Below are 24,423 nucleotides of genomic sequence, written 5' to 3'. Positions count from 1 at the left end.
AAAATTCTATATAAAAGATAAGGTATAACTGATCGAGACTGGGTCATAAGTTCTTGCTGAAATCGGTCAAAATGGCTTCACAAATGTTGAACGTTTTTCGTCGTCAATTTTCCACATCCTTGACAAGGAGATCAACAGCAGCAGCTCATGGACCAGCAGCAGAAGATGCAGCAGGTATGTGGATGTAAATATTATCCATATAAATGTTGTAATTTTTTAGTTTTTGGCCTTTTACTGGATGACTTTTTTTAGTGTACCGGCGCAGATGAGCGCTGCACAGGCGCGGCATGCGATGGCACCGGAGTCAAGACGGGCGCCGGGCGCAGCCATTTCGTTGAATGTGCTCTGTCACGTAGCCTAGCCCCACTCATTCAATGAACAAGGTTATAATATAACCTTGTTCTCAGTTATATCTCCATGTGTGACAAAATAAGGGTGGCAATGTTTGGCTTATTTTCTCTTTCTTTGGGGCAAATGCTTGATTTTTTTACACTGACAGTTTTCATTAGACCTGTTATTAATTCATACTGCTTGGCTCTTATTTAAATTCGATTCTTTATATCATTTTTTCTTAATTAAAAATAGAGATCAAAAAATGAAAATTTTCTTGCCATATTACTTTCCACCAATAGAGGGCGTACACAAGAATATGCCCAAAATTCAAGTTTTTGAGCGCTCTGGTGAATACAAAAATTATTCCCATTACTAATGATAAATAAATTAAAACTGTATGAAAATTAGTAATTTGGGTCACAAAAGTGATATTTTAATGATTTTTTTAGAGTGTGTGCGCTATACAGCATTGGCATACCATAGTCCTACCTGTACAGGCTGTAGATTCCCCACAGGCCAGATGGTAGCAGTGAACAAGTGCCTAGCCCTAGCCTAGGGCTATTACTAGGCGTAGCCGTAGCCGTGAATTCACGAGCAGACAAGTAAAACGAAGAAAAGCACTCTGCCACTAGACTAGAGGACTCTGTGATGATATTTTTTTTTTACAATTTTGATATTGTGGCATTATCGTGATTTTTTGGGGAACCACCGTTCACTTGTCTTCATACAGCACTTTACAGCTGGCACTCCTGGCAGCCGTCTGTTTCGAGGAGTTTTTTAACATTTTTTTTTAAATTTCTCCTCGTACACGGCTCGCTATCGTGCAGCAACCATATTAGGGGACTTGCAATGCAAAATCCCCCCGTCGGGGCTCTTCAATTTTTGTCTTTAATGAATAAAAATTTTGAAAATTAATGCGACCAAAATGCAAATTTATATTCCCTCTTGGCATTAATTGCCAAAAATCTGAGAAAAATGAAGTTAAAGGAACAAAAACAGTGACTTACAATGGCTGTCGCATAAATTCACTTCCCCGTTTTATCCGATCTTAAGTACAAAACACATGGCCATTGAGTCCCCTGTACAGATCGCGCTAGAACTTCGGTCTCTGTATTTGGTGAGTGAAGCCAACGGAGTTCAGCTGAACAACCAACAAAACAGAGACCGAAGCTTTTTTTGGTCTACACTGTATTCAGTCACACGCACGGTTCCCTATTTCCACCTCCATTCACTTTGTATACAAATCAGCAAGTGGTTCCCGAAACCACGATATGGCCGATATTGTCACCTGGGCTCTCGCGCTCGCAAAGTACGTAATTATGCGTGTCACATTTTTCAAAATTTTTGTAACACCCAAAATTAGCTCTGCTGCATTATGGGTGCGCATTTTATGTTCGCTCACGTTACATCTGCACATGTAGCCAGGAGGCTTCTAGAGAGTAAAAATAATTTACTGACGTATGCTTACTCTCAACGAAACCAGGTATTCCTTCCCATTCATCTGCACGTACGGCCCCAAAACCTGAAACTTTCGCCCCCGTGATTTCTACTTTCCTTCTAAAAAAATGATCTAGCCCTAAATCATGGACATGTAGGGACAGTGATTTTCCGTTTCAAAAAATGGCCTTTTCCGTTTCAGAAAATCTCAAATTCCGTTTCAGCACGTCAGAAAACGGAAATTCCATTTCCCCATAGACGTTGTACACACGGAAAAGTGACAATTCCATTGAATAGCAAAATCAAAATGCATACACTCGCACTGGCCAAAATTTGTATCTGCTACTGTACCAACAACACAATAGAATCCGTTCTAATCGGATCTATGCTGGTGTATTTATTGATTTTTCAAACTGATTTAGCATGCATACATCCTCACCTTTCACATAATTAGCATTATTTTACGGTGAAATTAAATTTCATCGATAATTTTGGGGTTTTTTGGACATCGTTATCATCAGTCAACGACTTTCGCCAATCCGCTATCTTGGATTTTAAGACCACGTTATCGTGCTGTTACATCTTCAAACGTAGAGGGCAGCAACACACGACTGTGCAGTTGAGCGATATGAAGCGATGTGAAGCTCAACCCGGCCGGCCGGGTACCATCGCGGGGTACTATCGAGTGTGCTGATGTCGAGAGCAATCACGATGTGTGAATTGTCATGATTGTAGCGAAGTGAGATCGTGTTTTCTGGGGTTTTGTGGCCATTTAATATTCTCAATTTGTTGTTATTTTGGAGTAATTTCTGTTGCTATTCTGTGTATTTTGAGGGAAAATATGTTTTCCGTGATTTTCCGTTTGAAATGCCACTTTCCGTTTCAAAAGGCCTTTTCCGTGAATTCCGTCCGTTTTCCGCGATCGCGGAAAATCACTGTCCCTATACATGGTCATGGGATACAACTTTATTTCCGACATTTCTACGCCATCGATTTTATTTTCAAATAAGAATTCATCAAAAAAAATGAGAAAAATATGAAAAGACGGTAGAGACTTACTTATTTAGGATACTTAGGGAGTATACTGAAAAAAGTCATATTAGGACTGTTTTCAGTTCCAAATTCTTTCTCCTCTTGACTTTAGGTTGGTTTACGCCGCCATCTTCTTTCCTATTGTTCTTCCCCCAACGTAATGTGACGCACGCGTCTGTAGGGGTAAACAAGTATCACTGACAAGTCTTGGGTCTCATGATCAAGGTCAAATGTCATTTAGGGTCAATGAGCAAAGTATTGTATTATTATATGAATGGTGTTTTTTGTGAATTATTATTTCATAGCAGTTTTCAAAGTCAGCGATGCTGCTATATTGAATCACATAATGCAGGTGAGACTGCCAGAGGCGCTCCACTTATTGAGTGATAATGCCTGTGTGTATAACAATGGATTTGGTGTATGCCATAGTGATTGAATGTGCTGGCTTGTGAAATAAATGTTACTTTCGAATCTCAGCCCATTTTTGTGAGAAGAAATATAAATGGTTACTTTACCATTTCTTTTATTGTGGAAAACAACTGTGCAATCGTAAATTGAAACCTTATGGAGTTTGATTGTTCTATCCATCAGCAAATTTTTCTTGTGGTTCCTAAAAAAAATATTGGTCTAGCATTTTGCCTTTCCAGAGTGTTATATACTTAATTGATTGATTAGGAGAGTGCAGTGGATTATCAAAAACAGATTAAAGTGGTTTTTTTTTTGCTTTGTTTTATCAGGTACGGCTAAGACATGGAAGTACATGTCATTCCTAGTAGCCTTGCCAGGTGTGTTGTTCTGTATGGTGAATGCTTACAAAGGTGAAATGGAACATAAAGCTCATCTTGCACATCACAAACCAGAGTTTGTTGCTTACTCACATCTTAGGATCAGGACAAAGGTAAGAATTAGGTGGTGGAGTTCTCACAACAGTTAAAATGAATCAAATTAGCATTTACTTCCACATTCGGGAAATTTTTGAAATATACCCACTTCATAGCATTCAGAGTTATGAACATTTTCGCAATGACCTTTATGTAGAAGGGACACTTAACAATTTTGAGAAAAGTGCTGTTCGAAATCAAGAACAATTACTTTCTAAACCAATGGAGCCTTGCCATTGTTAGATAGATAACTTTATGACCACTATGGAATTTTTGTTATTTAATCATGGAAAGTCTTTCTTGGGCTGAGATAAGATGTCTAATACAAAAAAATCACAGAAGTGGTTTACAGTATGTACCATGCGAAGAGTCATACAAATGTGGATAATGGATAGAGGTTGAAGTGAAATAGATAGGCAAGAAAGTAAGAGTATTTCATTCAGAATGGAGTATGGCCCTTAAAAGGGACAGTAAACCAGAAAGAGGTAAGGAGCTTGAGTAGTTGAAGAGATGAGAGGCTTGAGTATTTGGAGAGAAGGCTGGCTTGAGTTGGAGGAATGAGAGAGGCATAGTGATTGAGAAAAGGCTGGCTCGAGTCAGTGAGAGTCCAGGAGAGCAGGAGCAGGGCAGGTTGCCTGTCTGCCACTTTCTTGCCAATCCAATTCACTTCTACCTCTTTCCCCTTCTGTAATTATCCTTGCCACCATGCAAACTTACAAACATCAATTGAACTGAAAACTCTTGCAATTACTTCACATGTATGATATCACAACTACGATATATACCACATCCTTTGGATTTTCCCTTCACTATTACCAGAATTTATTGAGATATTATAAATGATTTGATATTTCATGGATTAAAATTATTCTCGGGTGACCAAAGTCATGGATACCCTTAGGCCCCTATCTATTGACCTTAATAATGTATTTCTTTTTTAACTTATTCTTTCAATCTGTGGATTAATGAAGGAATGTATTTTGAATAAAAGGAAAAATGACATTGCTCTAAAACTTTTGCAATTGTGGCCTTACATGTACCAAAAACTTCTTTTTTGAAAGAATTTCTTTCATCAAATGTAAAGTGTTTTTTAAAGGTTGATTTTATTTGATAAGAATAATATCTAATGTCATTCTGATTTTGTAAATTCCTGTATTTGTTATCGACTTTGTGTGGAACACACACTCAATTGACATATTTCTATATGTAGGCCTATATATTTTTATGAAATGGCTCGATGAGTTGAAAAAAAAAATAAAAGGGTTTTGACTTCCAAGTTCATAAAATTCAACCCTTGTCACTGATAATTTTTTTCTTAGTTTATATATGCATTTATTTCTTTATTGCAAGAAATGCCAAATATCTTGTTACGTCTGAACATCGTCGTATAAAGAATATTCTTCCACAAAAAAAATGTACTGGTTCCTAGGGTAAGGTTAAAGTTATCAACAATTGCAAAGAAAATGATTTTACCAATGTTCACCTAAGCTACATGTATAAACCTTTAATTTATTCCTTCTGTAAATTAAAATAACAATGATGAACTTGCAATTCTTGTTATTTATATAACTTGAAGTAATATATTTCATATTTCCTTTAATTTTCAGGCCTTCCCATGGGGAGATGGCAACCATTCTCTCTTCCACAATGCAGAGTCCAACGCTCTCCCCGAGGGTTATGAAGAATAACTCCACTGCTCTCCAGATGTCTAAAGTCTTTGTCTATTGATGTATTAAGAGATTTGCATTTGAAAGCTGTTAATGTTTATACACATGTGGAACTGATCTACTCTTCAGATTTGACTTTGATGTGGCGTACTGCACTACTGAAAAAATTGGAACAACGATGATGAAGAATAGTTTAGTGCCCTCATAAAAAAGAACTCTTAATTATTTGAATGATACAATTGCCCATTTGCTGTTGGTATGAAGATGCATCCAAATTACACTCTCCTTCATGTTACTGCTGATTATCAAATGGTCACATTAATTAATGGATGAAATGTGAAGTTCATATCATTCATTGGAAATATACCACTTTCATTTTAAACCAAGAACCGATCTTTGTAAATTATTCTCGACAAGATTATCTATGTGCTGTGTATTGATATAAACAGCTAGGATCTTATGCATTGATAACTGCAATCTATATGTGTAATGTATAGTGAAGCACTTTTTCAACCAAAGTTTGCTGTTGGATATTAAAGTGTGAATTATTTAGGAAACTAAACAAAGTTATTTGACATTTTTGTTTTATTCTGTACCTTGTTTAGTCAAAGTAATATAGCTAAGGGTATCTTTGCTGATGAGGGATTCAAGTGATTCTTGGGTCTGTGTGGCTTTGTCATATCGTATAATCTATGGACTAAATGTCATTTGTCTCTCAGAAAAAATCTTGATATGAAAACCTTATTGGAAGTAAAAAAAAAAAGAAATTGAAATTGTACACCAATGGATGAGGTTATAATACAAAATATTCATATTTTCAAGTAGTTTCACAGCTTACTGGCTTATTATTTGCGAGTGAAACATGGAAATTTCATTAGCTTTCAAAAAATGCTTAATCACGGTAATTACTGGCTGGGAAGCTATGACGTCATGATATGTGAGTTTTTATTACATGGGCTTCAAACCTTGTATAAAGAAAATTCATTCAGTATTTCTGTGATTTGTGGGTTTTATTTCACTATTTCACATTAAATACGATCTGGATAAAAATTATAAAAAGGGCCACCAAATATGCGTCAAATGAAAATTACCCAAATATGTTCATGGGCTAGTTGGTTCTTCAATATTAGCAGAAAATCCTTTCGCTTGTATCACTATTTTCTATACATAATGTTTGTATAATTTCAATTTTATAATCTGAAAGACAAGGAAATAATTGATCTTTTCTACACACAAATACGTGTACATCAAATACAAAGAGAGAGAGGGAGAAATGTTGTCTTGAAATATTTGAAAGGAAAACAAATCATACTTCATTCTATTATCACATTTTTAAAATAATTCTGTTCACAGTGTAGTGTTAAGTTGAATGGAATGGATGAGTTGTGACATTGCCTTGAATCAGTGTGAGAGGTATTTTTTTTATAAACCAAGGGCAAAAAAGCAGTCCATTTACATGGCCTTATGTGGGAAGGGGGGAGTCCCCCCCCAAAAAAAAAAAAAAATTCTGAAATCTTAAATTTTTTTACTGAAAGTTTTCACAATATCCATCAAAAGTATGCACAAAATCCTTCAATGTCACTATACAAAATGCAAAAGCACCCCTATTAAAAGCTTGGTTGCTTCACTCTCTCACTTTCTTTTTTTTCAAAAAAGTTGAAGCCCCCTGCCCTCCCCACCCCCAGCAAAAAAATTCTGCCTATGCCCATGTTCTCTTATAACACTGCAATTGATTCAATTAATCTGAATTATGGAAAACTAAACAGTGATTCCTCAAATACTCAGGAATATGTTTGGTGTTTAGGTGTTGGAGGTGTTAGTGTAAGGTGTTGGAGATTGTGAATCTGGTTGTCTTGTCTAGTTTCATAACTCCAAAACTAAACTTAGATTTGCAATAATTAACATCACTATTTACATTATCAATAGCTGAATTTCTATTAAATGGTTTTGATCACCGCACTTGATTCATTGCAAGTTTGGTGCTTTGGGTGGTGTATGTATCAGTCAAACCCCAGGGGGGCGACTTACATTGACGAATGGATACCAGGCGCGACCAAAAAAACATGTAAAAAGGATGTCCTTTTCACGATAGGGCACGTTACGTACGTAACGTGAAAAGGGTGTCAAAAACACAAAAATAATGAAAAAAGGGTATCTATTTCACTAGTAAAATTACGTGTTTAGGGTCGAATTTGCGGGGATGATAAAACAAAATTAAAATGTTTTATAAAGGATGTCCTTTTTGCCCCAACACTACGTGTTTAGAGTCCTATTTGTGCGAGGTGTAGAAGGTGGGGTCGTACTAAACCAAATAAGGTAAAGCCGACAAGCAAAGGACCCGTAACAATAAAACATTCCTGTACTTGTTTAGGGGTTCATTTCAGGGAATATTTGCCAAGAGTATCGTTTTGTTTCCAATACTTGTTAAGGGTAGGGTTTCACACGCCAATACTTGTTAAGGGGTGCATTTTCAGAATATGGAAATTACGTGTTTAGGGTGCTTTTCGAGACCCCATGGTCGCGCATGGTATCCACTCGTGAATGGAAGTGGCCCCCCCCCCCCCCCGGGTCAAACCCAACACCTTGTGTTTATGAACAATAGAGGGAATGCATATTGGTCAACACAGCAATGAACAATCATCTCTCAAGAACACTCTGGTGAGCTGGTCGTTCCAATGTTTGATGAAATGGTTCTAAATGTGGTTTATCTTAGAATTTCCTGTTACAATCTGTCTTCTGCTAATTGTAAAATTGTCCTTTGTACCATTTTAAACAGTCTGTTATTAATCTTTAGTACTCTCATGTCTCTATTTCAATTATCTGTTTTTATTCAACTTTACTTCTTTAAAATGCCATCCATACTCTACCATACTTATTTTTTAAAAATAATTTAATGTATCTATCACTCTCATATCATACTCTTCCATACTCATTTTTTAAAAATAATTTAATGTATCTATCACCTTACTTCTATTGACCACAATCATTCAAATGAAACTATAACAATGGCAACAATCTAAATAATGAAAAAGATGAAATTTTCACGAAAATTTTAATTTCTTTTATTTTTTAAAAAGTTTTACATTTAAAATCTTTGTACAATTACATATATCAAGATTCAAGAAAAATAGTTCACATTTGTTTTTATAAAAAAATCCATGGAGTGAAACCATGATGTGGCCCTCAAGGCTAAGTGTAAGATTAAAAACATCAGAAGAAACTTTATTTATGCATCAAATAAATCATCTATTATCTCTCTAATCAATAAAGATGGGAAAACATGAATATGAAGTGCAATCTCTAACTTTATAGTAACACCTAGATATCGACAATATAACTCTTGCATTGATTTATCCCATATTACAAAAGCATGAAACGACTTATCTGCATCTCAAGATTCAAACTTAATTTAATCTAGACGTACCACATGAGGTTGGAGCTGTTAAAGATTGCCTTTCTATATGTGTATCAGGATATTCACAAATGGCTTTGATATATGGAAGAGCCAAGTATTGGGTTTTAAAAAGAAAGAGGCAAATTTCTTTTGGACTTCTGACCCCATTGGAATTCACACTGGTCCTAGATCTTGGTAATAAAATTGAGATATACGTGTATCATCAATAATCATCAAATTTATTGACTATGTAAAATATTAGTGACTGAACCAAACCCAATCAAGTTCAAGGACAAAAATATAAACAGTTTTGCAAGTCATGTTGATGACGTATGTGGGTAAAAATAAAAGTATGGATTTTTACTTTTATGTTACAATAAAGTCAAGGTGGTTGCTCAGTAAGGACAATTAAAGAAAACAACAGTAAGCCCTTGTAATATCTAACACTTTGAGATCATTAAAATCACCGGTTATCTTGGCTGAAAAAATGTCCAAGCATTAAAAAAAGATGGACCGAGAAATCCAAGATATCACCTTGTTATAAATATCTTAAAAATGTCATAGATAAGAGAGTATTCTTACATTTTTCTTTTTTTTAATGCATCAGTTAAGTTGCATCTTTGATCAAGTTTCTACTCAAATTAGTTTATTTCAATAAAATGTATGATGTTCTAATATTAACAAGTGGAATGCCTCTGGCCGTCTCACCTGCATCACGCGATTCAACGTAGCAGCAGTGCTGACTTTGAAAACTACTTTAACTCACACAAGATGTTCAGTGATACTTGGTTACCTTTTTTTCCACGTTTTATGAATTAGACCAATACACTTACAGAGATAGGATGGTAATTCAACAAATACCCCCGATGTGGCCAAAGTTCATTAATCTCACATGACCTTTGACCTTGATCATGTGACCTGAAACTTGGACAGGATATTCAGTGATACTTGATTACTCTTATGTCCAAGTTTCAAAAGTCAGATCAATGAACTTGCAAAGTTATGATGGTAATTCAACAGATACCCCCATTATGGCCAAAGTTCATTGACCTTTGACCTTGGTCATGTGACGTAAAATGCGCACAGGATGTTCAGTGATACTTGATTACTCTTATGTCCAAGTTTTATGAACTAGACCAACATACTTCCAAAGTTATGATGGTAATTCAACAAATACCCCCAATTCGGCCAAAGTTCATTGACCCTAAATGACCTTTGACCTTGATCATGTGACCTGAAACTTGCACAGGATGTTCAGTGATACTTGATTACTATTATGTCCAAGTTTCATGAATCAGATCCAAAAACTTTTAAACTTTTGATTGTAATTCAACAGATACCCCCAAATCGGCCAAAGTTCATTGACCCTAAATGACCTTTGACCTTGGTCATGTGACGTGAAACTCATGCAGGATATTTGGTGATACTTTTCTAAGTTATGATGACATTTCAAAAACTTAACCTCAGGTTAAGATTTTGATGTTGATTCCCCCAACATGGTCTAAGTTCATTGACCCTAAATGACCTTTGACCTTGGTCATGTGACATGAAACTCTACTAGGATGTTCAGTAATACTTGATTAACCTTATGGCCAAGTTTCATGAACTAGGTCCATATACTTTCTAAGTTATGATGTAATTTCAAAAACTTAACCTTAGGTTAAGATTTGATGTTGATGCTGTCGCCGTCGGAAAAGCGGTGCCTATAGTCTCACTCTGCTTTGCAGGTGAGACAAAAATAAAAACAGCTCATTGGTAATCCTAAAGAGCACAAACATGAATTTTACTCCCACAATTTAAGTCACATGGCATTAAGTCGAAGAAATTAATCTTACAACATGAAGAATAAATCAGTCATGAAAACAGCTCTGAAAGAAAAAGCAATTTAAGAAAGATTTCAATGAAAATAAAGTAGCAATTGAAATGCAATGCAGATAAACTAGAAATCTCTTATTTTAAGCTACCGGTAATCACGTAGAATATGTTTATATTTTACACTTTTGGCTAATTCAGTCTTATGTTCACTTATTACCATATGAAAACAAACGTTGTACTGTAGCAAAGTATATATAGTTGTCAAATATAACTTCAGTGTATGAAGGTAATGATGCAGCAAAACTTAAAAATAACAAACTACAGAATATAACATAAAGTTGTGGGGGGAAAATGCTCATAAATTTATATTTTTGCAGCAGAATAACCAAACATATTCATATCAGTTTGGTGGTGGTCTTAGCATAACAAAAAAAATTGATAAATAAAACCCACAAATTTCTGTTTAATGTTATTTTTCAGAGTTGAATATTCAAGCTCTTAATGGCTAATAATAAGTGCCTTGTTCAATAAGACGATAAAAAAACCTAAGAATATTATAGGGTTGAAGTAAAAGTAAAATGAAAAACAAGAAAAGCCATTTTTAATTTAGTATAATACATGACCAAAAAAATTCACCATAAACTTTGAATTCGATAAAATAAGTAATATATATCCTGCATAAATTAACAGTTCAAGATCAATCTTTTCAACACTTTTTTCATACTCTACAGCTCACATTGAGACTCTGCTTCACAAAGTTATTATCATAGGCCCGTATTCTGAAGTCAGGTTTAACTTAGACCATGGTCTAACTCTGTGCTAAAATTATGGGAAGCCAAAAGTGTCAAAATTTTTATGACATAATTTATGTTTTTTATATTTACTGTGCTCTTTCCTGATTATCGATGGTGAAGGCAATCATCTATTTATACTTCCTAGACAATTATGAATGATTTGAAAGCCAAATGAGCTGAAATATGATATCTCTATTGTTAGTGATTTATGTAACAATTGGCTATCCATACTTAAACCACAACTTTAAACCCAAGTTTAAGTTAAGCCCGACTTCAGAAAACAGGCCATTGTGTTGTGTTTTTTCCCATCCAACAGTACCTACCATGGCAACAATGCTCAATAGCCAATCAAACTCAAGGATACAATGGGAGTTACAATCAGATGGAAAATTACTATAATAGTAACTGTAATAGTATCTTTTTGGCAATGGGCACACCACAGCATACAGCACCAGAAAGCAATAATAATATTAGAGCTTCTACAAATAAATATATCTTGTTTCAGCAAAAAAGGGATTTTCTCATGATCAAAGTCTTAACCTTATCTCTATCTTCAGTAAATATTGCACTTATTTTGCATAAATCACTTAAAAACCTCATTAAAAGGAGTAACACATAGGCCTATTGAACCTCTTATCTCAAATTCATTTTTTAGGACAACTCAGAAAGTCTCTTTTTCAGAGTTATGACATAAGTAGCAAACTTCTTTTGATCAAGTTCTCTAGCGGAACTTCAAGATTGTTATCAGACAACATGAGATTGCTACCATTTCCATAATTCTAAAAAAAGGGCTTTTCTGAGCTATCCTCTTAATTTCCAAACTTTGAGAAACAAGATTTGAACTGCCCACCAACAAGATGTTTTTATTTCTGAGTGGATTGAATCACACGATTTGAAACAACAAAACAAGAAATAAATCAAAGACAATATCATCTAGCGGTTTTGAGCTGTTTGACAAATCATTCTCAGTCTACGGATGTCTAGCACACATTGAGAAAATACCAGCATAAAAATAAATACCTGATCATCATTAACAAATGAATCGCTGCCACCAAATCTTTTCAATTAACAGTTGTAACACCGATCTAATTGGAACCAAAAGGTACCGGGGAGCCGTTTCATAAAGCTGTTCGGAAGTTATGAGCGACTTTAAGAACGACTGGTGAACCTTTCTTATGTGCTAAACCATCACCAATTCAATATACTATTTACAAGAAAGGATCACCAGTCATTCGTACAGTCGCTCACAACTAACGAACAGCTTTATGAAACACCCACCAGGTAGCATTAGACAACCAGCTTGAAGCTGGATCAAAGTCACATATCATCATTACTATCATCTAGACTTGCCCTCATATCTCAAGATAATGCACTATACCTTAACATAAATGGTACATTTTCAAATCTAAAAACGAGTTGCGATCTGCGCTTTCTATCAACATGATTCAATAAATTAATTCACTACATGTGAGGCACCAGTGCTGTACATACCATAGAATGTAGTCAAGAAGATAGAGAAAACAAAGACAAGGAATTCCAATCAAAAGTATAAATATATGAAAATAAATATCAAGTGATAGAAGTGCATAATTTATAGAAATGTATACTTCTGGGTCTGTAACACAAAGTTAAGAAATGATTGCAGAAATAAATATATAATTGATTGCAATGATCAAACTGTACAATCAATCATTAAGAATCACTATGTTTTGTGTTACAGCCCCTGACCTGATTGATCTAATCTGATACTTACAGATTAAAACAAAATTATTTAAGTGTACTTTGCTTGACTAAATGCATAAATAAACTACTTAGAATTATTAACACTACTCAACTATTCATCACATCATTATTGCCTAGTTCTTGAGAATCTAAGAAAAAAATATAAGGTCTACACTTACCAACTCTTTCAGGCAAAGTACAGTTGCACTTGGAAGTGCCAAGATAAAAATCAATGTTTATGTTTGTTAGAGATAATTCTACATGCATTTCAAGGCATCATAAAAATTGATTAAAACTTTGTACAGTTTTACAAATAAGACACATATACTTCTTTGGGTAAAGAGAAGCTGTTTCTTATATTGTATTCTCAATCAATTGAATACATGAATCTTAATACTTTAATCACAACAAATGTTACAAGCTTTTTACTCTTCATCTCTATGAAAATTGGTAGAAGTTAAGTACAATAAAAATTTCCTCTTAGAATGGCATAAAATGTTGGCAAAATGAGATGTCACTCCCAATACTTTTGGAAGGTTTATGGAGTGAAAATATGCAATCCTGTTACCAAAATGCAAAATAATTGATTAATTTCTTCACCAAATTAGTTTGCAAGGTATAATGAAATGTTAGCAAATGTTAAGATTGTATATTCAGGAAATACCAGGTGATTCACGAAAAGGCAAAGCTTACCATACCAAAAGTAAGAGCTACATCTTTCATGCAGGAATCATGTAAGAGTCTTTTCACCCCTTCTAGTAGCACTAATAAATGCTCAGCTATCTGAAAACCCTTGTAATAGAAATTCAGAAAATTAACAACTGATTTATCATGTAGAGTCCTAGCCTTATTGGAAGATTCAAATTGTTTTCACAGACTCTTGACTCATTCAGAGCATGCCATCTCTCAGTTTCATAAAGCAGTTTAAAGGTTAAACATGATTTCAGAAACAATTGATAACCCTTTCTTGTTCTAAATAACATATCACTATTTCCCATGTTTTAATAAATGTGAGTGCAGTTCTTTACATTCAGTTGCTTTTTCAAAATGTGATTTTTTTTTTAATATAAAGCTCACATTCATACTATCTGGCACTCAAGAACATGTCCCAGTTGTTCATAGAGTTGTGCATAACTTTGTGAAACACCACCAACATTGTTAGTAACTAAGGGAAGAATAATAAAAAGACAAGTGCAATATACAAAATGTGATAATTAAAAGCTACTAAGATAACAAAATAGATCATAAAACATGAAATTTATCAGTCACTCTGTAAAGACACGGGAAGGGGTTGTCTGTTAAAGGAGACCAAGTCAGAGGGCATGCGATCATGATCAATCATAAATCAATGCAAATTAATCAATCAATATGGGTCCTTCTACACGAAGCACAATGATTAATTGTATTCTTCTTATTGAATGTACAATGTGGTCTATACAATCAATCATAAAATTTATTCTACAATCTGTCATTTCTGTGCATGTTTAACGGGACCCTGGATGGCGAGATTTCCATTCATCAAGAATCTCAAAACTCTTGATAATTTATTAATTTGTATGCCTCGTATCGGGATGGGTGATAAAGCAAACTTTGTTGTTTGTGTACATCATCGGCCAATAAAATAAGGAGGTATAAAAGGAGGTATTGTACGATGAGTAAAAAAAAAGATAAACAATATTAAGTATTGAAATGTGAATTTGGCTGCTAATGTAAGAAATGATTTGGCACAATGTATTGATGTCACTTACACTTATAAACAAAACACTAATAAGGTATAAGTACATTTTACTTGTATCACTGAAAGAGCACTGAATCTAAAAACTGAGTTTTTCAATTGACTTTGTGTGACTCATATCGTACGATGTATGATATAACACATTTTGAAAATATTAACTTTTTTATCAGTGTCTCAATGCAAACCAATAAAATTCACATTCAAGTCAAACAATTGCTGAGAAACACATAATCTATAGCACCATGTTCAAACACTGATTTCAAAACATTTTTTTAGCATATTAACAAGAGGATTCATTAAATACCAGCCCCCAAAACACATGAAGCTGTGATCTCATGAAAATGAAATTCAATGAAAAAAAAATGAGATCACATTCAGCATGTTTCAATAAGTCAATACGGATCAATTTAGGAATATATTAAATTATCACCCGTATCAGACATCTGAGCTGGTCATTTACAAAACCGTATTGCCCTACATTTTCTGAATATCGGGAAGGGTAGGTATATTGTTTGTATTTTCCTCGGTCTCAATGCGCGTATTTACTTTGCATGCAGAGACGTTGCAAAATATACTTTTGTATTTTCCCTGGTCTCACATCCGGACATTTGTGGATGCGTATAAAGTGATACGCTTCATAAGGATCCGCGCACCAACAATATACCGGTACGTCATAATAAAGACAGCGCTTGCAAGTACGTCATAATGGTAAAGTGCAGAGCCTAGACCGATATTAACATGACACAATAGAACTCTATTTTTAAAAGAAATATCCCCATTATCATGATTTTTGCTCTAGATATCTGATTTGGATGATAATAAAAATATTGACTAGCTCTACTTTCGGGGAACATCAAATATATTGCCCTTAAATGACCCATATTGCCCTCATCTAAAGACTCAAGCCAATATGATTCATTTGCTGGCAATATATTTGATGTTCCCCTCAAGGCTAGTCAATATTATATTAAAATGTTCATTGCACCTGAACATTTAGTTGGTGAACAAACGTCTTTAATGTAAAGAAACAAAGATGATTTCTTTATTTCTGCATTATCTTTCAAAACTGAAGGCAGCTATAAAAGAATCCCAATGTGTATACTGTATACTTTGATAAATGATCAAAATGCTTCTCGTGGAGTTAAAACTTGCATGCAGGAAGGTACATCAATCTTAGATTCATTCTAACAAAGACATCATTTATACCAACATGGTGTAAAGCTACTAAGAAGAACAGTGATAGTGATGACAATGATATGGTTATGATGATTGCTGACATGATATAAGGGTAATGCCATTAAAATGGAAGAGAATTTGGTCATAATGGAGACAAATTTCAATAATGGTGACCACTTTTACAATTCTGATGGCATGATTATTGTGATGGTAAGAATTTTTGTGTTGATGATTATGATGATGATGATAATGATGATGGCGGTGATGATGGTGGTGATGATGATGATGGTGATGATGATGATGGTGATGATGATAATTTTATTTTTAGTTAATTTCATGAATCACATCAGTAATTGATGGCAATAGAAATATACAATTCGCTATCATGACTTCAACATCCATGCCTCAACCTGAATGATGATAGCAGCCTCATTGCATCCATGGAATATCACATACCACTCAGGGCAAGAGGATTACTATCATTCAGAAAGAGATACCGATCTACTGCAAAGACAACACTGGTGATGACCCGATCACTTCACTGCATGTAATCCTTCCTCCAACAGTATGGACAATGGGTACCTTGCTACAAAGATTCAGAGTAGTCTTCATCTTCAATACTTTCTCTTCTTTCATTACGAAGCATCATTCTTCAGCATCTGTTGAGACGGATCATACATCTCTCTGCAACAAGGAACAGGCACTCGGAAGGTATCAATGACATTCCTAGACATCATCACTAAGCAGTGTTTTCCTCATTGATGACATAGCCAACCCTGTCCATCAACAATACACCATCTAACGGTTCATCCCGATCATTCCATCATGACCGTTCATCATCTCTGCCTGTCATCAAACAAACAAAGACATAATCGGTAGACTTCAAAAATGAATCCCTAGCCTTTCTTGTTAGGCAGAATACTGTTCTATTTTATCAAGGTACGTTTGAGTTGTCCCTTTAAGAACCAGTCTTGTAGCAGCTGCTCACGATGAGTCTGTCTTGAGTTTCTTTGGTGCTATAACTGAGTCACTCGAGTCCATTCAAAATTATCAACCTGAATATACATGAATGAGATGAAAACAGAAGATTTCAGTTATAAAATGGTAAATTTTTTAGGCTGGACAAGATATACGATAATAAGATGGAGAAAGTGTAGCATGTGTTAAATTCACAATGGTAGGTATCTGAATAGAATACAGAATTGCAGATTTTGATGAATGCAGTTTTTAATAAATAATATGCCCATTGTACTTTCCTCCCATCAAACAAAACACAAATAAATTGTAATAATCATTTTCTTGCTGCTGTTTAAAATTTAATCTGACAGATCTGAACTCTACTTACACAGTAAGGAGAGAGAGATATTTTAAAAGAAGAATTGTACAAAAACTGCATTAAACCAAATTTATTAGAACGGGTTGTTGTACCTAGATGTGGTATGAGGGTGTGTGTTGATTTACATTATGGATGGCAAGTCGTTTTCTCTTTCAGTCCAATTTCTTTGATATCAAGCATTTTATTTCAGATATCAAGAATTGCATTCTCCTTTACATGAGGAATCATTTATGTTGTTAACAACGGACAATCAAGAAATGGAATTAAGAAACCCATGTAATGATAACTTGCATGGAATCCTTGATTTTGATTGGCCGTTGATCAGCGTTACCATTGGATGACAAAGTTACCATAAGAGTAACTTTCATGTAATGGGGCCCAGCTTGCCATAGCCCTATGTACATAGACATAAGCTGGCTAAAACGTTAAGATGTTTACATGTAACATTTATAACATTCACTACTTACAAATAAATATCTGGGCATTATAGAATGAAGGAATTACTTAGTGCAGGTGACTTCACTGACTTAAGGGATAAATTTAGAGTAGCAGGGAAATCCCGCAAGCTGCAAATTTCTTTTGACAAGACACCAATTCATACAACTATACTCACAGTAATGTCAGTAGGTATTTTATCATAGAGAAACTCCCTGCCTTTCTTGTTAGTTGACTTCCTAGCTAGTGTCCTAGGTAACCTCCTCTTAAGGTAGTCTTTGGGGGTGATCTCTCGCCGTACTAACTGCTCTAGTGAGATGTTTCTGATGAAATCTAGATGAACAAACTCTCCCAGTGATTGCAGTCTGTCATTAGGGTCTTTCCTGAGTAACTGCCAATAGGAAAAGAATAATGACATAGCAATATAGAGATATCAGATTCTTTGAGCTACATCAAAAGATTGCTCATGCAGTTTACAATTCTAGTCTTTGTAAAGAGTGAGCAAAAAGTGACCTTTAGGGGTATTTTTCAGTGTTAAATAGGGAGAGTTGTACATTTGTGACATGACACACCTTGTTGCATTTGCCAATAAGAAAATCCCTACAGCATTAGTGATCTCAACATTTAGATGCACATAACTTTTTTTCTCCAATTGACCTCAAACATTCTTTGATCTGAATCTTTGAACTTTCTCCTCTCACACAAACCATGGACCTACCAGAGACAAACTAACTTGTTCCAAGGTTTACTTCTTTATATTATGAAATCTTTATAGGAATACAAAGTGAAAATGAAAGGGATATATGAGAGGGGAGTAGAGGAGAAAAGAAATCAACAGATTATGGTAAAAATTTATAGAAAAAAATATGTAAAGCATGCCCACAATACAGATAAATATTTCACTCACTCTGTCTAATGCATCACAGGCCTCACTGCTTATACTTGATGGTAGAACATATTTCTTTGCAAGAACTCTACTGTACATGGTGAAATGTGTTTTAGCGCCATCTATAGGGTATCCACCGCTCAGTAACGTATACATGATGATACCTAACGACCACCAGTCAACAGCGTGAGTGTAGTTCTCCTCATTCAAGATTTCTGGAGCTGGAGAAAATATTCAAGCAAAAATTAAAAGATCATTTGATATTATATTGATTGATCGTTTCTCAAAAAATCTCATGTCAAATATTCATTTATTCCTAGAAAACAAGAGAGTTCAATTGAAGGTAAATAATAATCCGCTTTTATATCGCTTAATACATCGGAACGGCGTGTCTTAGCGCTTTACAGATATATTATTACCCCGGTCATCGGATTCAATCAGTCATTTCTGTACATCCTCCACTCCCTGGGGAGTATGCAGGTCAGTCGCCTGTGAGGCGCACGCAGTACTGGACAAGCTACAATGACTTTCACATCCTACCGGTACCCATTTAGCACCTGGGTCGAGAGTGGCAAAGTGTGGATTAACGCCTTGCCAAATTATTTTATTATTATGTTATTACTTAAAACCAGAATTATTTCATTTTTTCATACAAGAGTGAATGACATGTCTCCTTTATATTAAAATAAGTTGCAGCAATGAATATCTATTGCATTTAGTTCTTGGGAGAAAAGTTTGAATAAACATTATTTCATATCATAAAATACAAAAGAACAAGTGGGGATATGACATCATCAGTTTGCTCATTGATTCGTGAACACATGCAAAGAACTCTTTGTCGAAATAGTGCAAATTTTAGAGTTGTCATAACTTTGTTATTCCTTGTACGATTTTGATCAAATTTTCAGTGTTTCAATCCATACCATTTTAAGCCAGCAATACCCTTTTAACTTTATAGAAGCAATATGAACAAGTATTTGTGTTAGCTTATACCCCTTTCATAAACCTATCCTCCAATTAGCCGCCTAAGAGTAATGCGGATAATTCAATAAAAATTGCGTTCATAAACTCCGAAAATAATCCGCACTATTTTTACGAGTGCCCGTCCTGAAAAAGGAGGATAATCGTCATGGCAACCGCACACACCCCCTCCGATGCAGTTGTGTTGGAAAAGGGTGACCTTGTGACCGCTCCATGGCAATTATCCGCATTACTTTCGAAATGCATTCATGAAGTAAAAATCTGGTCCCGATGCTGCTATACGGATAATTGCAGCATAAAAATAACCAAAATAACGACCAAATTATGCTGCTATTAGCCGCATAATTGGGTTTATGAAAGGGGTATTAATTAATCAAAGCTTGGTTCATGGGATTGAAATGACATAAATCTGCTACTTCTGCGAATCACTGGAAGGAAGATTTAAAGGAAATCAAAACCATAATAAAGGTTGAAATTCTACAGTGATAATACATTCATTGGGTGGTTTAACTAAAATATACACAATACCTTTAATAATCTCTTATATCTACTGCTAAACAACACACCCATGTTGCTTCCTAAGTTTAATCAATTCTTTGAAATCCAAACCCATTTTTGGTCACACATTTGCAACATGGTTTCATGTTACCCCAGGTTTTTGATCTTTTATAGACAGACAGGCAGGCAGCCAGCCAAGGCATGAAGCTTAACTTTATCCACACCATGAAACTTTACACTATGGTATAATCAGAGCAACCATTAGAAAGCACTTAACACCTGGCATGGATTCAAACGACAATGAATTGATGGCTTGAAATGTAAAGGGTCTGCAAACACACCATCAGACACAACGTAATCAAGTACAGCAATTGAAATACAGAATGACTCAAGAACATTCTTAAAAGGCCTCAAGAACATTCTTCACCATCAAACTTTGCTGTCTGTCAAGTTGTCCGATCTGAAAACTTTCTTTGATTTTTACTGGCTAAGAGAAAAAAAGGTCTGATTCCAACTTATCATAGTAACTATATAAGATGAAACATCAAATTTTTTCTTGAAATGCTATCCCGAAGGCTAAGAGAATTGGTTACCTATTTGTGAAAATTTTAAGTTTATTTGCCAGATTTCAGGTCCAACTAAATGTGTCAGTATGAATGACCTCTTTAAGGTTACAGAAATAAGAACTAGTCTGAATGGGCTTTCTTACTCATGTTACCTGTAGCCTTTACAATGTAGCATATTAATGCGAATACATGCTCACGTATCACAATAGATGTCCAAAACTAAGATGGAATGGTTACATTATATTCTACCCCTAGGTAAGCAGTGACACTGATTTCAATATTAAAGGGAGTGTTTATATTTCATACGAGATTCACAAAAAGATTTATATTCACTGTTGCCCCATAAAATCTTGATTCTTATCTTGATTTGCAAAATCAATATAGGTGATTCCATAGAATAATAAACGTTTTTGTACATTCGACCCCCATTTTTATTTTCACTTCTCTCCATGAACTGATCAAGCAATGATATCATAGTGTTTATATATTCTTTGATATAAGTGAGAAACATATCATTTTCAGAAGGTCCCACAAGTATGGGAATCCACACTTTATAAAATTGCCCATATGAAACATTACTACATGGTAAAATACCATTATTAAAATATTGAGATTACTTAAAAGATAAATCAAGACAGATGGCTTTGTATTCAGTCTTACTCTAAACCTAAAGTCTTTTTCCGACAAGATTTTAAATTCATTTAAATTGAATTCATTTTCATGTAAATGGCTCAGTAATTGGTAAAAGTAAATTTAAATCATGATGGACACAATGTGTGAAAATAATAATAACCTATTCAGTTGTACACCAACCAGTATAATGCACCAAAGCTTGAGATATCCTTTAATATGATGATTGGAAATGAAGACATGATGAGGTGTATATGATTCATAGCAAGCTGAGCATACAGACCAATACATAGTCTCATCATGAATCACAGAGTGATAATTGGATTGCATCACTATCTTCATACAATGCAAAGTGCACAATACTCTCCTTCTCTTCACGTTTTACTGTAAATATCAATATTTCGGACACTTTTCTATCTCTCTGTCAGTCTCTTCTGTCAGTTGGTGCCCAAAGGCATTGTCGAGCAATTCATCCGTCTCTAGCTGTGTATGTAGCAACAGCTAGATGTACATGTTGACTTTATATCATTTGTTCTTCTTACTATTAAAAGTTAAACTAGAGATGTACAAGTTGGCGACAAGTATACTATAAAAGTGTACTTAATTTTATAATCAATGTTTAAAAATGCCAATATCTTAAAATAAAAAGGAAAACTTCCTATTTTTACAAAACATTCTGTCTCGCTTTCTTTCAACCATTTCCCCACAAGCTCACACACACCATGGATCCTACTAGAACCATGCACACACCCACCCCAACCTCCACCTTAGAAAGATAGATCCTGCCTAAGGTCTCTATAAGTAGTATGTTACATTATCCATTAGCCTGAGGATATATGAATGCACAGACTTAGTAATACCAGCTCCTACTCACAGAACTACACAGTATCCATCACTAAGAGCTGCTTTCATACCCATCCAATAAAGATAATACCTGTGAATTATGAGAACTCGTTCAAGACTAAAATAAAACATGATGATTTTGAGCATCCATCTCTGCCTAAACCAGACTAAGTTTCCATAGGGAGAAGCCGACAAGAATTCTGCTTCCTAAGCAAAGGTTGCGCAATCTTCTTTTCTTGTATAGAAATGTTTGTCACTTTATTCACACTATGAAAAATCCAGCGACCTTAGAAAATTCCTGTGAAGTGTTTTTAAGTTTGAAGAGAACCTACTAACTTGTAGAATATATCTTTTGGGATATCACAAGCATTTTACTTTCAGTCAAACAGCCGGGTAATTACTGACATTGGTAGAACTCTGAATCAGAGAATATGAGGTATTTTCTAGATGGGGTGGGTATGAAAGGACGATCAGAGCGATGGGAGGATTGACTGGGATCAGAGGTCGATTTGATGGAAAGGAGGATCTTTTAAGGAATGTTGTTCAAATTCCATGGTTTTTAATTTGCCTCATGAATGCTAAAATTTAAAACTGCAACCCCTCCATGTAATATGCAGAAATGCAGACGCCAATAATGAAAATGACAAGTATTTCTTATCTAATGTATCTGGGATACAGAAAGATACAAGGAATCATTACAGTAAGAGGTTACGGGATGAATCGAGGATTGACAAGTCATGATTTTAAAATGTCCTTCAACTCAACAGTAATTTCTCTTTTCCTTGACAATAATCCATCCAAGTCTTTTAAAATGCTTTGTCATTTTCATTTCATCACGAATGATTTCATCTGCTCTGCGATATTAACATTAAACATTAAAGGGTGACTACATACTTCTTGTTATCAACGACTTGCACCGAAAGTAACATTGTTCCTATATATTTGCAGAAGATGCAGCTGATTAATTAATCATCATTTGAAGGTCTTGATTGCTATTCGTTTTGTCTTTTGAGCATTATTTCCTACATATTTTTGCCTTCCTCTCTTCAAAACTCTCTGTTCCTTATTACTTTTGTCAATATCTTTAAGGTTCTTTATATTGTATTTTCTCCCAACAATTCATGTCCCTCTATACTCTCCCTTCATTCTCTTCATCATTTCTTCTTCTCATGCTTCCTCTTTACCTCTCCACCACATCTCAAACCATCTCGTTCTTCTCTCTACTCCACTCTTCCATTTCCTTCTTGCCCTCCTCCCCCATCCCCTCTTCCTCCCATCACACTCCAACCCATATTACTTTACCAGGTATGCAAAGCTAATGCAAACATGAATGACTGGCCAGAGGCAAGGAGTAGGAGGAAATTTCCCTAATTTAGAGCTTGCTATCTCTCACAGGGAAATTACTTTATTCTCACCTCAATGGAGAAGTGAATCTACTATAATGACATTTCTTAAGGCTACTTACAGTGAATGATATTGATGTTCAGTTCATTATGATGCTTAATATCTTCGGTCAAATGGAGTTTATATCATTCATATCATGCTAGTTATATCGCCCTGCCAGAAATTTTAATATCTGGGTTTTTTTTTGCATTCAGTCAAATTGTTTAAATTTGGTTTCATGTCACATTCTGATCAAGACATAATGGCCTGAATTCATAAAGGTGGTTTTGAAAACCCACTGTTGAGTCCATGGTTTATGCAGATTTCATGTATAAATTACGCTTAATTTAGCAGGTATCTGGCGCGTGCATAAAAAATGTCCAATTCTGATGCGTGCTTATGTCACAGTGCGCCATATTGATGCCTGTTACCATGGTTAGATACGCTATCTTATTCATGAGTCCACTGTTTTGAAGAGTGGATTAATGAATAAAAACAGTGGACTCATTAATAAAATAGCGTATCTAACCATGGTCACAGGCGTCAATATGGCGCACTGTGACAAATGTGAATGCGCGCATCAGCATTGGACATGTTTTATACACGCGTCCCATACGCGCTAAGTTAAGCATAATTTATACAGGGAATCTGCATAAACCATGGACATGGGTTTTCAAAACCACCTTTGTGAATTTGGGCCAAAATGTCTCATCATTAAATATTACAATAAAATATCTGCTTATAATTCCCTTTATTAATTTAAATATTTACATTACACAAAGAAACAAAGAAAAAGTCTCCTTGTTTAATTAGAAATAATTGTTTGGCTTTGACTGGGTCTTTTTAAAGTTTCTCTCAACTTGAATAAAACGCTCCTTG

General features: G+C 34.9%; 2 protein-coding genes across 2 annotated transcripts in view; one reads left to right on the top strand and one right to left on the bottom strand.

Annotated features, from left to right (window-relative positions):
• The first annotated feature begins 29 nt into the window (after positions 1 to 29).
• On the top strand, positions 30 to 5,899 carry LOC121409301 (cytochrome c oxidase subunit 6A, mitochondrial-like). Its single transcript, XM_041601219.1, has 3 exons — positions 30 to 174; positions 3,540 to 3,700; positions 5,291 to 5,899. Exons 1-3 carry the CDS (start codon positions 72 to 74, stop codon positions 5,369 to 5,371), a joined length of 345 nt encoding a protein of 114 aa, XP_041457153.1. The 5' UTR covers positions 30 to 71; the 3' UTR covers positions 5,372 to 5,899.
• A 10,059-nt stretch (positions 5,900 to 15,958) lies between these two features.
• Positions 15,959 to 24,423, bottom strand: part of LOC121409298 (ribosomal protein S6 kinase-related protein-like) — a 45,795-nt gene continuing 37,330 nt past the window's right edge. Inside the window, exons 6-8 of the mRNA XM_041601215.1 lie at positions 18,665 to 18,864; positions 17,936 to 18,148; positions 15,959 to 17,041 (exon numbers count right to left, since the gene is read on the bottom strand). Of these exons, the coding sequence (XP_041457149.1) occupies positions 17,003 to 17,041; positions 17,936 to 18,148; positions 18,665 to 18,864 (452 nt within the window). The 3' untranslated portion in view covers positions 15,959 to 17,002. The remainder of the gene's footprint in view (positions 17,042 to 17,935; positions 18,149 to 18,664; positions 18,865 to 24,423) is intronic.

Source organism: Lytechinus variegatus, chromosome 2, assembly GCF_018143015.1.
Source record: "Lytechinus variegatus isolate NC3 chromosome 2, Lvar_3.0, whole genome shotgun sequence".
Taxonomy (NCBI): domain Eukaryota; kingdom Metazoa; phylum Echinodermata; class Echinoidea; order Temnopleuroida; family Toxopneustidae; genus Lytechinus; species Lytechinus variegatus.
The sequence above is the reverse complement of the archived record's forward strand: the minus strand, read 5'-3'. Positions and strand labels throughout refer to the sequence as shown.

Excerpts from the sequence above, each read along its gene's own strand:
- LOC121409301 (XM_041601219.1), top strand. The coding sequence starts at position 72 with ATGGCTTCACAAATGTTGAACGTTTTTCGTCGTCAATTTTCCACATCC. Across the intron at positions 175-3,539 it reads AGCAGCAGAAGATGCAGCAG|GTACGGCTAAGACATGGAAG; the intron begins GTATGTGGATGT and ends TTGTTTTATCAG. Across the intron at positions 3,701-5,290 it reads ATCTTAGGATCAGGACAAAG|GCCTTCCCATGGGGAGATGG; the intron begins GTAAGAATTAGG and ends TTTAATTTTCAG.